Raw genomic sequence first — 16,829 nt, 5'->3', positions numbered from 1 at the left:
CTCTTGAACGCGGACACCAAACTATATGCAAAAGTGTTGGCACTACGGCTCAGGGAGAAAATGACCTACCTGGTTCATCCGGACCAGGTGGGCTTTGTTCCTGAGAGGGAAGGAAGAGACAACGGGGTGCGGTCTCTCCTGATAATGGAGGCATTTAAATCAAATGGATCCCCCAGTCTACTTCTGTCAATAGATGCTGAGAAGGCATTCGACAGAGTAGACTGGGGATTCATGTTTTGTACTCTCGAAGTACTGGGAGTAGGGCCAATAATGTTAAAATGGATAAAAACCTTATATACCCCACTTACAGCATTCGTAAAGGTCAACAACGTACCCTCAGCACAATTTGTTATGGAAAACGGGACAAAACAAGGATGTCCTTTGTCCCCGCTTCTGTTTGTCCTGGCCCTAGAACCCCCGTTAGCTAAGATTAGGAAAAATCCAGATATAAGTGGCTGTCGAGTGGGTGAGGAGGAACATAAATTGGCCGCTTTTGCGGATGATGTACTTTTTTATGTTTCTAAACCTAGAACTACGATGCCAAATTTGTTGGCCACACTGAGGAAATATAGTGAGCTCTCAAATTTTAAAATCAATATAGAGAAATCAGAAGCCCTAAAGATTAACATCAACAAACAGGAAGCGAGCAGACTTGGCGCAGTTTTTCACTTCCCCTGGAAAGATAATATTAAATACCTGGGAGTCAATTTAACGGGTCATAGGGAGAATCTGTACAAACTGAACGTTTATCCCTCTTCTAAATGAAATTAGAGCGGAAATTAACAGAATAAGACACTGCCCTGTCTCATGGATAGGGCGAATTAATTTAGTAAAGATGGTGTTAGCCCCAAAGGTGCTATATAAGATGCAGATGGTCCCAATTCCCTTACCGCAAAACTTTTTCAGTGCATTGACTAGTTTAATAAATAAGTACGTTTGGGATAATAAGAAACCTAGGATAGCCCATACAGTGTTGAGGAGAGAAAAAGTAAACGGGGGGCTGGCCTTATCAGATTTTAGGATGTACTATAAAGCAATTATAATAGCACGGGCACTGGACTGGGAAAATAATAGAGGAAATAAAAGGTGGGTTAATTTAGAAAAAGGGTTAAGCAACACACAGTTAAATCATTTGATTTGGAATCCCCCACATTTTAGGAACTTGGGTAAAGACACACACTATATTACACACCTTACATTTAAAATTTGGGATCAGATGCACTTGAATAATAAATGGGAGTATAATTGACCTTTAATTTTTTGAAAGAGAATATATACTTTCCCCCGGGGATGGAGAATGTAGGGGGCAAGTGGATATTGGACACAGGGGCACAAGTAAGGGATATTATTAAGTGTGGGAAAATGTGTACATTTAGAGAATTAAGGACACAAGAGGATTCATGGTTATTAAACGGGTGGAGATACGGCCAGCTCGTGCACTTTGTTAATAGTCTTCCTGGCCCATTAAGGGAGGAAGCGGACTATAGACCGATAGAGAAGCTATTTTGTAAAGATTTAGTGAAGAGGAAAATCTCAGAGATTTACAAAATTTTGGCGAGGGGATCGGGGCTGGAGTCTCCGCCCTTCATCAAAAAATGGGAGGAGGAATTGGGAGCATGCGGTGACGGAGATAGAGTGAGGAACATCTTAGGGGCAACACACGGTACGGCAGTGGACATAAAAACAAGGGAGAGTGATTATAAGTGTTTGACCAGGTGGTATATGTCCCCGGCCAAAATTAGCAAGTTTATACCAGATAGGTCCACCAATTGTTGGAGAGGATGCGGGTTACCAGGTACTATGGCACACCTTTGGTGGGATTGCCCCAAAATTAAAATTTTTTGGAAAGAAGTGATTAGGCTAATCAAAGAAATAACGAGTAAGGTGATCCACTTAGACCCCTGGGAATGTGTGTTCCATAGTTTGGAAGGAGGAAAAAGAGGATATAAAACATCAATAGTCCCAGTTTTATTGAATGCAGCTAAGAACGTAATCCCAAAGAAATGGCAGGAACTTGAAGCCCCGAGGATTAGGGACTGGGTAGCCAGAGTGAATGAAATCTATATTTTGGAGAGAGAAGAGTCAGGAGAATATATGAAAGGGGACCAGAACGAACAAAGGGGTAAATGGGATCGCTGGATAGCATTCAAGAAAATCGAGCGATTCGTGGAAGTAATTATGCAGTAACATAGGATCTGGAACACAAGTACTTGTCAAGAGCCTTTTGGAGAGGAGATAATCTGCGGGGGCTGGGAGGAAAAGGGTGAGACATATGGGGGGATCTTATTTATTGCATGTGTTTAAGACAATTGAAGAATTTTGTTATTTGTCTTATTATGTTCCCCCCAAATGTGCGGGGTTTAGTTTCTTTTTTTTTGTACTGAGATTTTGAAAATTAAATAAAGATTTAAAAAAAAAAAAATAACCAAGGCACAAAAAACCTTTATTTTGTAGAAAACACAATGATCAAAATTAGAGAACAGCAATGACTGTAGCACAGAGAAAGCTTACAACTAAAATTTCTGAAGGTTACAACAAATCATCAATTAGCAGGAAGTGGGGGGCTCTTGCTTTGAATTACTTCAGCACATCTGATTTCACAGGACATCACTAATCTCTCACACTGCTCTGGTGTCATTTTTTTTCCCACTCTTCTTCCAGTCTCTTCCACAGTTCGGTGACTGTAGTGTGTTTCTTGACCATAACTTTGTCGCCAAGGATTTTTCAGAGGTTTTCTATTGGGTTTAGATCAGGACTCGGGGCTGGCCATTTCATTATTTCAATGTTTTCAGCTTCAAGGAACTGCTTTACCTGTTTTGCTGTTTGATGGGGCATTGTCATGCATGAAAATTGCTGGCTGATTGGGTGATGAGCGCAGGGAAGGAACCGCTTGTTGTCAAAGAAGGTTCTATCAGAACATTTGCATTCACTCTGCCATATAGCTGTACAAGAGGCCCAACTCCTGCTGCAGAAAACATCCCCCAAACCATAACGCTTCCCCCTCCACCTTTCACTGACTTCTTTACACGCTTTGGGTTCAGTCCTTCCCCAGTTTGATGACAAACATAATGTTTCCCCATCGGGCAGTGAGCTTTGGACCAGTTCTCTGTCCACACAACATGTTCTTCAGCACAGGTTAGTCTAGCATTTTGATTACCGTATTTATCGGCGTATAACACGCGCCGGCGTATAACACGCACCCCAAGTTTAGGAGGGAAGTTTAAGGAAAAAAAACTTACATTTAAATGCCCATCAATGAAGCCTCATCAGTGTTCATCTGCAGCCTTTCCCCAGTGTCCAGTGCAGCTTTGCCCCAGTGCAGCTTTGCCCCAGTGCAGCCTTGTCCCCAGTGCAGCCTTGTCCCCAGTGCAGCCTTGTCCCCAGTGCAGCCTTGTCCCCAGTGCAGCCTTGTCCCCAGTGCAGCCTTGTCCCCAGTGCAGCCTTGTCCCCAGTGCAGCCTTGTCCCCAGTGCAGCCTTGTCCCCAGTGCAGCCTTGTCCCCAGTGCAGCCTTGTCCCCAGTGCAGCCTTGTCCCCAGTGGTCCGTGCAGCCTTGTCGCCGCCGACATACAAACGTTTAGTTTGTATTTTTAAACATGGCGCCGCGGAGTTTGGAGGGACTCGGGGGCGCTCGTTCAGCTGAACGAGCGCCCCCGAGGACACAGTGACTGGGCGGAGCCGAGATACACATATCCGAGGGTTCTCGGCTATTCTCGGCGCCGTTCACAGTCACGCCCAGTCCCTATGATGGACATAACAGAGGTCCAATGGCGGGACTGGGCGTGACTGTGAACGGCGCCGAGAAAAGCCGAGAACCCTCGGCTATGTGTATCTCGGCTCCGCCCAGTTACTGTGTCCTCGGCGGCGCTCGTTCAGCTGAACGAGCGCCCCCGAGTCCCTCCGAACTCCGCGGCGCCATGTTTAAAAATACAAGCTATGTGAATGTCGGCGGCGATCGCGGCGATCGCTCCGACAGATCACAAAATAGCGGGGATCGGCGTATAACACGCACCCTCGATTTTCCCCTTATTTTAAGGGGAAAAAAGTGCGTGTTATACGCCGATAAATACGGTATTTCTGCTAATGAGAGGTTTGGTCACTGCAGAGTGGGCTTTCAGTCCAAATTCTCTTAAACGGCAGGACACTGTATGACGACACAGTTCCTTACTATGTTCCGGGCTGAACTGGCACGCAATCGCAGCTGCAGTATTGAACCGAGTTCGTATTGTCCATTGAGATTCTGCGCATTATCCTGTCCCTTCTTGCATTTGTCTTTTTTGGACGACTGACGTTCTTGGGGGAATTAAAGGAGTTTGTGATGTTGTAAAGATGCAAAATTCTAGACATCACAGATTTGGAACAACAAACTTCTCTTGCTATGGCTGAAAGGGTCATCCCTTTGGCCTTCATCTGGACAACCTGCTGCCGGAGGGTTTCGGTCACTTTAGAACGGCTCAATATCTTGCAAAGCCAATGAAAACTGGAAAGTTAGGCTGCCAGTTAAATAGGGTTTGTTGGATGAAGAAATTAGCACAAGGTGCCAGATTAACACCAATAACTGGGGAGGTATTCGAAAGTGTTCTCTAATTTTGATCAATGTTCTTTTTTTAAATCTCATTGAAGTTTTTTATTCTGTGCTTCAAAATATATGTAAATCACGAAATATGCTTAACAAAATTGCTCTTTTACTCCGGTTTAGATAATTTATCTAATCTAATAATCTAATGCTCATCCTAAATTCTGAAGCTAAAATCTGCATTTCAACATGAAACTAAGGGGGATACAGAAATGCCATTTCACTTCCTGTATTCTTCACAACATGTATATCAGTCTTGAAAGAACTGCAGCATTTTTGGAAAATATGTCAGTGTGACCAGTTACAGAATTCTCCCTACTAATTTTAGCTGCCCTAGACTGGTAAATTGTCCAGTACACGCACAGATGAAGCCTTAATTGGCGAATACTCACCAGAAATAAAGAGGGCCATGCTGGCCAGAGGCAGCCATGCCAATTGCTCTCCTGTGCTATCCGGCATAGCTGTCACAGGTAGGACACTGGAGGCATTCTTCGCATGCATCTCCATAATTTTAAAGTACACCCCAAATAGGGTGGTGCTGACAGCCATGATGGTACCTGAAGAGGGAGAAGACAGTGTGTCAGTTGAACAACCAGTCAGATCAGAATGGTGGGAGAGGGGAGACTGTGGTACAGGGCAACAGAGAAGCCTCCTACCAGGGCAGAATAGCCAAATCAAAACTAACAGAACTCATCACTATGCTGCTTGTTGATCAATTTTATTGTGAAGCTGAGCTCCAGGAAGATATAAATACACAATTAAACCAGATGTGCAATAATACACAGGAATTACTAAATGTATTTTTACAGCTAGCATAAGTACCTGAATATCAGCCTCCTGTAAAAAATGGAGTGTGAAGGGCAGCACTCTGAGCCGATCAGGGTGCTGTGGCTTTGAACCGTGCTGCCAGTAACACAGTGAACATTCTTACAAGAGAGCGAAACGCAGGGACAACCTCACCCATGTACAGATATCTTCCTCCATCCATTCACATATTGTGGCAGAGCCTGGAGCAGGCCACATTGCTAAACAGCAGTGTAGTCTGAAGGGAGGTCAAAGTCAGGTCTGACTTAAAGCGTTTGTTACCTCAAAACGTCATACTCCCGATATGTGCCTGCTGTAACACGTACTTGTATAAGAACAGTGTCCTGTTCCCTTTGTGCTGCTTCCTTGGAGTGAAATTCCTTGTGTTCCTGTCAGTCCCTCTGCTTTACTATTAAAAACTGACCACACTAAGCAGAAGAGCATATCATGGTCAGTTCTCTAGCTCTGCTGGGAAATCAGTGTGCTCTCCTCCAATCATCAGACTTGTCCTGACATGCCCCGGTTCACAGTCATTCACTGGGAAGCTCAGTGTGCTGCTGCTTCTTCTCCCCCCCAACTCTTATGCACTATACACCTTATGAACCCCGCAACTCTTAATAGCTATACACAAATGTTTGGTCTTTCATTTCTATTTTAAACTGAATGGGTTGTTTTACAAGGTGATCGTTTACAATCACTTTAAAGCAGTAATAAACGATACAATTTTTACATGAATGTATTCTATTTACCCAGAAAAACATTACCCTGCACATTATTTGCTTCATATGTCAGCACAATTGCTTACACTAATTAGTCCTCAATGCCGCTGGCTTCAGCTCTTAGCGCCGCTCTCCCCAACTTCCTGTCAGGGACAGAATGTAGCGAGTTACCAGGTCGCAAAGGACAGTGCAGTTTCTAGCAGCTATCCGTCAATTGGCTCGAAAGAGGAGCAAGGGAGTCGCTTGTCAATGTAGGCCATTTGCTGGCACGCATTAAAGGGGTTGTAAAGGTTCCTGCTTTTTCACCTCAATGCATCCTATGCATTAAAATGAAAAAACACCTGTCAGTGACCGGCCTCCAGCCCCCCCCTTTTACTTACCTGACCCCTCGAACTTTTCCCATGGGGATGCGCCTTCTCTGTGCTAAGGGGATCTTGGCTGTTGATTGGATAGATTGATAGTAGGGGAGCCAATGGCTCCCGCTGCTGTCAATAAAATCCAATGACGTGGACGCAGGGGCGGGGCAGAGTCCTGCATTCGGCATCTCTGGACGCCGAATGCTGGACTCAGGAGCACGCCCGCAAGTTAACCCCCCAGGAGAGCGCTTCTCCCAGGGGGTTATCTGATGCAGGGAGGAGCCTGAGAGAGCCGCCGAGGGACCCCAGACTAGGATCGGGGCCACTCTGTGCAAAATGAGCTGCACAGTGGCGGTAAATATGATATGCTTGTTATTGAAAAAAAAAAAAATTACCTTTAGTGTCACTTCAAAGCAGCACACAGCAACCATTTACTTAGTTCCTTGTTGGTTATGAGTGTAGGCGCGCTAGGCGTACTTCTTACCCCGCCGAGACGATTCTGATTTTTCCACAGCCTTAGTAGAGGCCAGGCCACTGGTCGCAGTTACCATCTCTGGCTCAGACTCAAGGTCCCCTTCTCTCAGATTGGATGCTTTTTTGAGCAATCACAGCCTTCTGACATTACCTCAGAATTTAGAAGAGGAAAAGGATCCTGAACAGCAGCACTCAATGAAAAAAGGCATCTTTATTTGACAAAAATAAATAAAATCCAAAATACAGTCACATCACGGGTGGATGGCACAGAGAGAATAGCTAACGCGTTTCACATCGACTGATGCTTACTCATAGCTGGATTAACAACTGTCAACTGAATGCATGAAAGGGGGAAAGATGAAATGGAATACTCAAATCACATGTGAAATTGGAGTAAAAAAACAACATCTATTGCATAGTTAACCTTTGAGGTCCCAAAACATGAGGTGTGCCTGTGGGTGTAAAGGACACATATAGACCAAAAAGTGAATGAAATAATATTGAAAAGAATACCAAACAAAAAAAGAGGGGGGAGTGTGATACCAAAAACTATATATATCCATGACTATATATGTAAACACATGTTGGCCCATGGAGAAGTGTGAAAGATAATAAAGATAATAATGCTAAAAATAATAATAATGGTGATATTAAAATCTATAGATATCTGTAGACTCCCCGCCTACCTCTACACTCCCCTTGTCAATATGCATTTTCTCCTGTGTACATTTCTTACACTGAACTTCTGCTCTGATCTCTAACATCCAGTGAAAAGACAGGAAAGTAACCACATGACTTCAGCATGCCAAATCATGCTGAGGTGTGGAACAGCCAATCCTTGCAGAGCAGCAGAAGAAAGGAGTGGGGGTGGGAATTAAAAAATCATGCCTGTGTCTTAGGCTAGTGCACGAGATGTAAATCACCTGTCACTCACAGCAAGGGGGAGGATTTGACAAAGTTTTTCTCAGTTTGTCAAGACTTTTCTCACTGAACAATAAAAGAGGATTGCTCAGAGATGGATTAACTCTGTGTGGCAAGACTGGGCTCAAATGATAGGAAATCTTATACTCTACATTAGGACATCAAAAAAAAAAAAAAAAAAAAAAATTGGGGGTTTACATCCACGTTAATAAATACAGAAGATGGTAGAGGATATTGAACCTTCTTCCCGAATAATGTTAAAGAGAACTTTATGAAATATTATTATGTAGAATAAGAAAGTTCTGCATATATAGCAAACATTTGTAATACACACAGACATGCGCTGAAACATATCACCATTGTTAAGTAAAATTGGGACTAAAGTTCAGAATTACAAGAGACAAAGTGTAATGAAACTCCGAATGACATATCATATAAGATTTTAAAATTTTAAACATATTTCATGGTGAGTGGTGAGCGCATGAACGTGTAAATGACAATGAACTCAATCTGACATTCACTGGACAAATCAATACCAGGTCCATGGAATTCCTGGATGTCAGATTGACAGGCGAAGACAATAGGATAGTCTCAAGTTTGTACAGGAAGCCGAGTGCAGGCAACACACTTTTACGAGCGGATTCTAGCAATCCGGGACATACTGTTAACAATATCCCGGTTGGCCAATTCCTCAGACTTAAAAGATTGTGCAGCAAACAGATTTTGATCTTGAAGCTGCACTCATGGCAGCTAGATCTGAAAAAAGAGGATACTCTAAATCGGTTATCAATAGAGGTCTAATGATAGCTAAACAGGCACCCAGATGTAAACTTCTTATTGACAAACCCATAAACAAAAGCACACAGAATGATCCCAACAAGTCCATTTCTATCCCCACTTTTTCCACTCCATATAGTGAGGAATTTAACAAAGTCAAAAAGATTATCACTAAATATCTTCTGATATTGTGTCATGACCCAATATACTCTCAGATCTAAAATAAAGGCATTCGCACAGTTTCTAGGAGGGCTCCATCATTGGACAGCCTCCTGTCACCCAGCCTCTTCTCCAGCACCAATATATCTAAAAATTGGTTGTCCATTCAGGGCACTTTTGGATGTGGGTGTCGCGGCTGCACCTATTGTCCCTTTATTCAAAAGGGAGACACCATTATGTCTGCTTCCACAGGAAAAACTCACAAGATACATTCTTTCATTAACTGCAACACATGCTACATTGTGTATGTCATTACCTGTACCATATGTTGCGTACCATATGTTGGCAGGACTACTCGCAAACTAAAAGATCGTCTTTACGATCATCTTTATGATATTGAGAAAAACCATGCCACAAATGTTGCACGACATTGGAACGAAATTCATCAGAAAAACACATAAAGTCTCACTATCCAGGGGATAAAAAAAATTAAAAAACCACTTAGAGGCGGTGACAAGTTTAATATTTTATGTAAGCGGGAGGTTAGATGGATTTTCATTTTAAATACTAGACATCCCTTTGGGCTTAACTTTGAATAGGATGTGTTTCTACCAATAAGTCTATAGTTAAATAATTAATGGTCTTTAATTTAGATACCTATCAGGATGTTTAGTAGTTATATATACTTTTTACAGTAGCAACCTCCCTATAACTCTGCAGTCCGTGTTGGTCCTTGTGTCTTAGTATGTGTTATAAATTTACCTTTCTATACATATATATTTTTTATTTATATTGTTATACATATTGACACGTGAACAACTATGGACTGTGTCTCTGTCTAATAGAATATGACATACTCAGAAAGGATATATTATTTTTTCCTGACTCAGGTCTTTTTATCTTGTTTGCAGCAGGTGGAGTGAGACTTTGGTGCCTCACAGCACCTTTCGCCATCGCTCCACCGCTCTCTAAATGGAAGCTCACATGATGGAAGCGTTCACGTCTCCTTTTTTCTCCATAATTCTGTCCATATGGCCTCTCTTTTCAGTTCTTTTTAGCTGTTTTTGGCCGTGTCCCCCAAGTTGTTGTTTTTTCCAGTTGTGATTCGACTCTACTATATCATATTGTATTATCATACACTATAATAGAGTCCTGGTGACTTTTTTACACATTCATGCGCTCACCACTCACCATGAAATATGTTATTTAAAATTTTAAAATCTTATATGATATGTCATTCGGAGTTTCATTAGACTTTGTCTCTTGTAATTCTGAACTTTAGTCCCATTTTTACTTAACGATGGTGATAAGTTTCAGCTCATGTCTGTGTGTATTACAAATGTTCGCTACATGTGCAGAACTTTCTTATTCTACATAATAATATTTCATAAAGATATTCGGGAAGGTGGTTCAATACCCTCTTTCCCATCTTCTGTATTTATTAATGTTCTAAATGCATATCTACCTGTGAACAATTGTTATTTCCCGATTTCTCGGTGTACACATAATAGATTTTAAGATCACCATTATTATTATTTTTAGCATTATTATCTTTATTATTATCTTTTACACTTCTCCATGGACCAACATGTGTTTACATATATAGATTTTGGTATCACACTCCCCCCTCTTTTTTTGTTTTTTATTCTATTCAATATTATTACTTCATTCACTTTTTGGTCTTGGTCTATATTTGTTCTTTACACCCAACAGGTTAACTATGCAATAGGTGTGGTTTTTAACTCCAATTTCACATGTGATTTGAGTATTCCATATCATCTTTCCCCCTTATATGCATTCAGTTGACAGTCGTTAATCTAGCTATGAGTAAGCATCAGTCGATGTGAAACACGTTAGCGATTCTCTCTGTGCCATCCACCCCTGACTGTATTTTGGATTTTATTTATTTTTGTCAAATAAAGATGCCTTTTTTCATTGAGTGCGGCTGTCCAGGATCCTTTTCCTCTTCTACATACTAAGCGCAGAGCCTGCACCTAAGAGAATGAGTAGGGCGGGAGCATCTACCCAGGTGTGGTAGCCCTGGGAGCGGCATTTCCTCTTGCATTACATCAGAATTACAAGAGACCATTTTGGCCCTCATTGATGCAGTACATACCACTCTGAATATGGCCTGCTGTCTATAGCCTTGGGTCTTCTATAACTCCTACAGGTGCAAAGACCTTTCCAATGCTTCTGCTTATTCAGGTATTCCTCTATTAAGATTGGAGACACTATACCCACTACGTTCTGCCAGTGGCCCACCTTATTAGGGAAATCACTAGACAAGTAGAGGGTGTTCTTACTTTTAAGGATTCTACTGATCAGCAGCTAGAATTCCTCTTTAAACCCAGTTCATGTTGTGCCCTACCATTCACTGTATTCTAGCTATGACCTTAATCTGCCAAATTGCGGTGGAATGGATTTTCCCCAGGGGTAATGTCTTTTATAGATCGGCGAGTGTTAAGCTTGGTTCCCAGGTCTATCGTATCTGTAGTTCTCATTATTCACTGAGGAGAACTACCAGTTATCCCCTACCTGGAAGCTGTACTTTTTCCTAATGGTCATGCTGATTTCAGTGAATCAAAATCTAAGAGCATGCAGGGACCACTGGTCACACCTTGGAGGTGAATCAGTCCTTTTCAAAATTCCTCCTGGGCATCCCTTGCTTTTTTGAGGTGGATGTCTGCCCTGGCAGTTCTTCCAAGTTATGCACCCCACTTCTCCTTTAACCTAGGGTTTGGGTGAGTCTTTTCTAGCTAGGGAGATTCAAGCCTTCCCCTACCAGAACTTCAATTTCAGTTCCTCTGTCCTAACTCAACACTTAAATGGATGTTCCTTCTCCATGTTGCTGATCAATGTACATATTTGCCCTTACACCATGAATCTTCACATGATGTCAAAAGGTTTTTTTTCTAATTGAGTACATCATGTTGGGGCCATGCAGGCTTTTTCAGGCATATTATGCATGATCACATGCCTGACAAAAGTGTCCTGTGCAGCCCCGAAACGTTGCATTCTTCTGCTGTAATGTGATCACTTAGAATAAAACCTTTGGGCATTGTTGGAAGATCCATGGTGTGCTGGATGTACATTGATCTGTGAAGCTTCCAGTCTCCAGCTGCCTGTTGCTGCAGCACCTGCTATTCTTAACTCTTTAACTGTTATCATTACTGGTCGCAAGGGCTGGATTGTATTGGAACAATTCTATATAAAGAACAAAGTGAATATACCTGAAACTATTAATAGAATTTTTCTTCCTGCCTTGTCCATGATGAGCGCCGCCACAGCCGTGAACACCACCTGGATCAACCCTACAATGACAGAGGCCAGGCTGCTGTTCTGAAAAATATTTTGAGAAACAGTGCAGTCATGGAGCTATTTAGTGTGGTCAATCCTAATGACTGTATACCTGGAGGCACCACATACCTTGAAATTGGCTTCTTCGAAGATCATGTCAGCATAGAACATAATCGCGTTGATACCAGTGAACTGCTGGAAGAACATTAGCAAAATCCCAATGAGGAATGGCTTATAAATGGATGGATTCCAGAGATCTGCCACTTTCAGACTACCTTCCTGGATGGACACAAAAGTGGATGATTACGTACGTCAGCAATTAATAACAATTTTCTCATGAATCACAAAGAGAGAGAAAAGCTACCTTCTGGTCTGCACTGGACTCAATCTGTCGGTACTCCCATTCATGGTCTACATCTGGCCCCCTCAGGAAGCTGAGCGCAGACAAGGCCTCGACTCTCTGGTTTTGGCTGATAAGGTACCGTGGCGTCTCCGGCATGAAGATCATAAATAGTGCCATAATGACTGGTGGCACTGAGCAGAGAACAGCAAGCCAGCGCCAATCCAGGAACATTCCTGCAGGAAACCATCAGACATTGCTGCAGACAATGGGACACACTAAACATTGCCTCCTCCAGTCCACCACTACCTCATACCTGCAATGTAGGATCCAACAATTCCAATGACCACCATCAACTGCACACAAGAGCCCAGCAGGCCTCGAACCCTAGGGTGGGAAGTCTCCGATATATATACCTACAAGACAGAATGGTACTTGAGAAAGGGCTTCTTCTGCCATAACACAGGGGTATTCCATGCAAAGACATGCTGCGCGTCCGCCATACATGACGCCATTTCTGGTTTCAACATTCGGCCACTTGGGACGCATGCCGGCTCGGACCGGGATGATGTTCAGGATAATCTAACAGGCTGGTTGTGTTGGTGCCGACTATACCACCTTTAAATGACAGTGGCAAATTTATATTTTTAAATCCTTGTTTTGACTTTTAATAAATTGGTATCACACTATCCTGGATTATTATCTTTCCCTGGGTCTCGGTTATTGATGTTTGAGGAGATCAGCTGGTGGTTGTTTCCCATATACCATTCTCAAGGTGGGACATTGTGAAAACAATGTGCAAAAAAGGGTGGTACCCTATGACACCAAACGCGCATATCATAGTAAGTAAGCAAGCATGCATTTTGTACACTTTGTGGTGGTACACTTATATGAGGAGTATCTGAGGCAGGTTTAAAGGATATGTAAAGCTTCATGATTTTTTTTTTTTCTTTTAAAATAACAAACGTGTCATACTTGTCTCCTCAGTGCAGTTGACTTTGCACAGAGTAGCCCCGATCCTCCTCTTCTGGGGTCCCTCAGTGGCGCTCCTGGCTCCTCCTCCTCCAGTGCCCTGTTGGAGAGTCCCTCTCCCTCAGGGCACTCATGCGGGCGCGGTCCCGTGTCCTGCTGCTGTGTCTATTGACACACACAGCAGGACTCGGCCCCGTCCCCTACGTCAGTGGATTTGATTGACAGCAGTGGGAGCCAATGGCTGCGCTGCTATCAATCTATCCAATCAGGACCCAAGACACCGGCTGGAGCTGGTGTGCTCGTCCCCATCGCTGGAAAGACCGGGTTCAGGTAAGTAAAAGGGGGGCTCCAGCATGACAGGAGGTTTTTAAACCCCTTTAAGACCAGGAGCATGGGGATTGGAGTTTTTTTTTTTGACTGTGTAATATTTATTAACAATTTTTATAAATAACTTTTCTTTCACCTTTGGACTTCCAAGTATAATTGGATTGTATTTTAATTCTTTTTCACATGTAATTATCACATATGTGTTAGTGCCTTACTTTTCATTGGTTTGCATCCCAGATTATTACTCCACAATGACACTGGCTGTTTAGGTGCTCACAGCTCCTGACAGACCATTGTCAGCAGTTTGCAGTCCTAAAATAATAATTTCTAAAGTGTATCTTCTCATTAAAAGCAGGAATGGCTGACAATGAATTAGATGAATATCTTGAGGGAATGAGAAGCATTCTGCAGTTCTGTTCTGTAAAAGATGGTATCCCCAGGTGTCCCGCAGATGTGCTTGCTTACTGCAGATCTTTGCAGGACACTAGGGACTGGAAAGAAAAGTAAAGTGCCTTGAAAAAGTATTCATACCCCTTGACATTTTCCACATTTTGTCATGTTACAACCAAAAACGTAAATGTATTTTATTGGGATTGTATGTGATAGACCAACACAAAGTGGCACATAAATTGTGAAGTGGAAGGAAAACTATAAATGGTTTTCAAAATTTTATACAAATAAATATGTGAAATTTATGGCGTGCATTTGTATTAAGCCCCCCCTGAGTCAATACTTTGTAGAACCACCTTTCACTGCAATTACAGCCACAAGTCTTTTTGGGGATGTCTCTACCAGCTTTGCACATCTAGAGAGTGACATTTTTGCCCATTCTTCTTTGCAAAATAGCTCAAGCTCTGTCAGATTGGACAGAGAGTGTCTGTGAACAGCAATTTTCAGATCTTGACGCAGATTCTTAATTGGATTTAGGTCTGGACTTTGACTGGGCTATTCTAACACAGAATTATGCTTTAATCTAAACCATTGTAGCTCTGGCTGTATGTTTAGGGTCGTTGTCCTGCTGGAAGATGAACCTCCGCCCCAGTCTCAAGTCTTTTACAGACTCTAACAGGTTTTTCTTCTAAGATTGCCCTGTATTTGGCTCCATCTATCTTCCCATTAACTCTGACCAGCTTCCCTGTCCCTGCCGAAAAAAAGCATCCCCACAACATGATGCTGCCACCGAGATGGTGTGCTCAGGGTGCAGTGCAGTGTTAGTTTTCCACCACACATAGCATTTTGCTTTTAGGCCAAAAAGTAAAGTTTTGATCTTATCTGACCAGAGCACCTTCTTCCACATGTTTGCGGTGTCCCCCACATGGCTTCTCTCAAACTGCAAACAGGACTTCTTATGGCTTTCTTTCAGCAATGGCTTTCTTCTTGCGACTCTTCCATAAAAGCCAGATTTGGAGTGCACCACTAATAGTTGTCCTGTGGACAGATTCTCCCACCTGAGCTGTGGATCTCTGCAGCTTCTCCAGAGTTACCATGGGCCTCTTGGCTGCTTCTATGATCAATGCTCTCCTTCCCAGCCTGCCAGTTTAGGTCGACAGCCATGTCTTGGTAGGTTTGCAGTTGTGCCATACTCTTTCCATTTTTGGATGATGGATTAAACAGTGCTCCGTGAGATGGTCAAAGCTTGGGATATGCATTAAACTTCTCCACAACGTTATCCCTGACCTGTCTGGTGTGTTCCTTGGCCTTCATGATGCTGTTTGTTCACTAAGGTTCTCTAACAAACCTCTGAGGGCTTCACAGAACAGCTGTATTTATACTGAGATAAATTACACACAGGTGGACTCTATTTACTAATTAGGTGACTTCTGAAGGTAATTGGTTCCAATAGATTTTAGTTAGGTGTATCAGAGTAAAGGGAGCTGAATACAAATGCACGCTACACTTTTCACATATTTGTAAAAAAAAAAAAAATTGAAAACCATTTATCATTTTCCTTACACTTCACAATTATGTACCACTTTGTGTTGGTCTATCACATAAAATCCCAATAAAACAAACACATTTATGTTTTTGGTTGTAACATGACAAAATTTGGAAAATGTTGAGGGGTGTGAATACTTTTTCAAAGGCACTGTAGGTACAAGGATAGCTTTTCTGATATAACTATTTCAGAGTATGGAGGCATTTTGTAAACAGTTTTATCATACAAGAAATATGAACCAGCTGGGCCACTGAGGTTTCCAATGGAGTTCTATAAAGAGCGACGGCACAAAAAGATCAAATGCTCTAGCTTTCTTTATCATAACAATTTGATTTTTTTTCTAAATGTAGACCTAAATTTGTTTAATTCATTTAGTGTGAAAGTTGTATGAGTAATGTGACATGATGCAACTCATGTACTGCACCTTGCTACAGTTGGTAAAGCTGGGGTTCAAATATGGAAACTGCTTTACTTACTGTGAACCAAATAACCCTATTATATCAACCCAATATAAACCATATTTTTATAAAGTGCATCAGTGTTGAATAAAAGCGCATAGAAAATTATGTAAAAAACATGACTTCCTAAATCCTCAAGTAGCAATCACCCAGTGCTCCCCGTTCAGATCAACAAATATAGCCTCTTACCAGAACATTAGACCTAATATATAGGGGTGCACCAAATGGAAATTTTGGTTCCCGAAAATGGAAGATATACTAGGCCGAAAACGACATGTTTTTTTTGAAAATAATAAAACATTTTTGATATATAAAATTCAAAATTGTATTATATTCATTATTATTCATATTTGACTTTTAATTATCATGAATTTTATGAATAAAAAAAAAAAAATTAGTACAATCCAGTAAAGTAAAATAAGTACTTTCTTTAATAAAAGTAACCCACATAAATTGGACACAGAAAATAAAATACAAAATTAAATAAAGAAAGTAACTTACAGTAACAGTACACATATGCTACTGCTGCACATTGCACAATAATTGGAAAAAAAATATTAACAAAAAAGTAAAACAGGCATAAACAGGCATACTATAAAAATGCCAAAGACCAAGAGCCTCTATGTTTGAGTAGACATACGGTATTTGCACTGTTTACTTTATTATTGTTCAAAAATAGAACAACCATAAAACAAGACAGGATTGAGGATTTGTG

General features: G+C 41.7%; 1 protein-coding gene across 2 annotated transcripts in view; it reads right to left on the bottom strand.

The window, feature by feature from the left end:
- Positions 1–16,829, bottom strand: part of SLC2A8 (solute carrier family 2 member 8) — a 56,600-nt gene that overhangs the window by 20,848 nt on the left and 18,923 nt on the right. For both annotated transcript variants that reach the window (XM_073599516.1, XM_073599517.1), the window contains exons 5-9: positions 12,738–12,837; positions 12,446–12,657; positions 12,211–12,360; positions 12,015–12,123; positions 4,967–5,131 (exon numbers count right to left, since the gene is read on the bottom strand). In XM_073599516.1, coding sequence (XP_073455617.1) covers positions 4,967–5,131; positions 12,015–12,123; positions 12,211–12,360; positions 12,446–12,657; positions 12,738–12,837 — 736 coding nt within the window. The remainder of the gene's footprint in view (positions 1–4,966; positions 5,132–12,014; positions 12,124–12,210; positions 12,361–12,445; positions 12,658–12,737; positions 12,838–16,829) is intronic.

The sequence above is a fragment of the Aquarana catesbeiana genome, linkage group LG09 (genome assembly GCF_042186555.1).
Source record: "Aquarana catesbeiana isolate 2022-GZ linkage group LG09, ASM4218655v1, whole genome shotgun sequence".
Classification (NCBI taxonomy): domain Eukaryota; kingdom Metazoa; phylum Chordata; class Amphibia; order Anura; family Ranidae; genus Aquarana; species Aquarana catesbeiana.
Note: the sequence above shows the minus strand (reverse complement) of the source record. Positions and strands in the feature narration are given on the sequence as shown.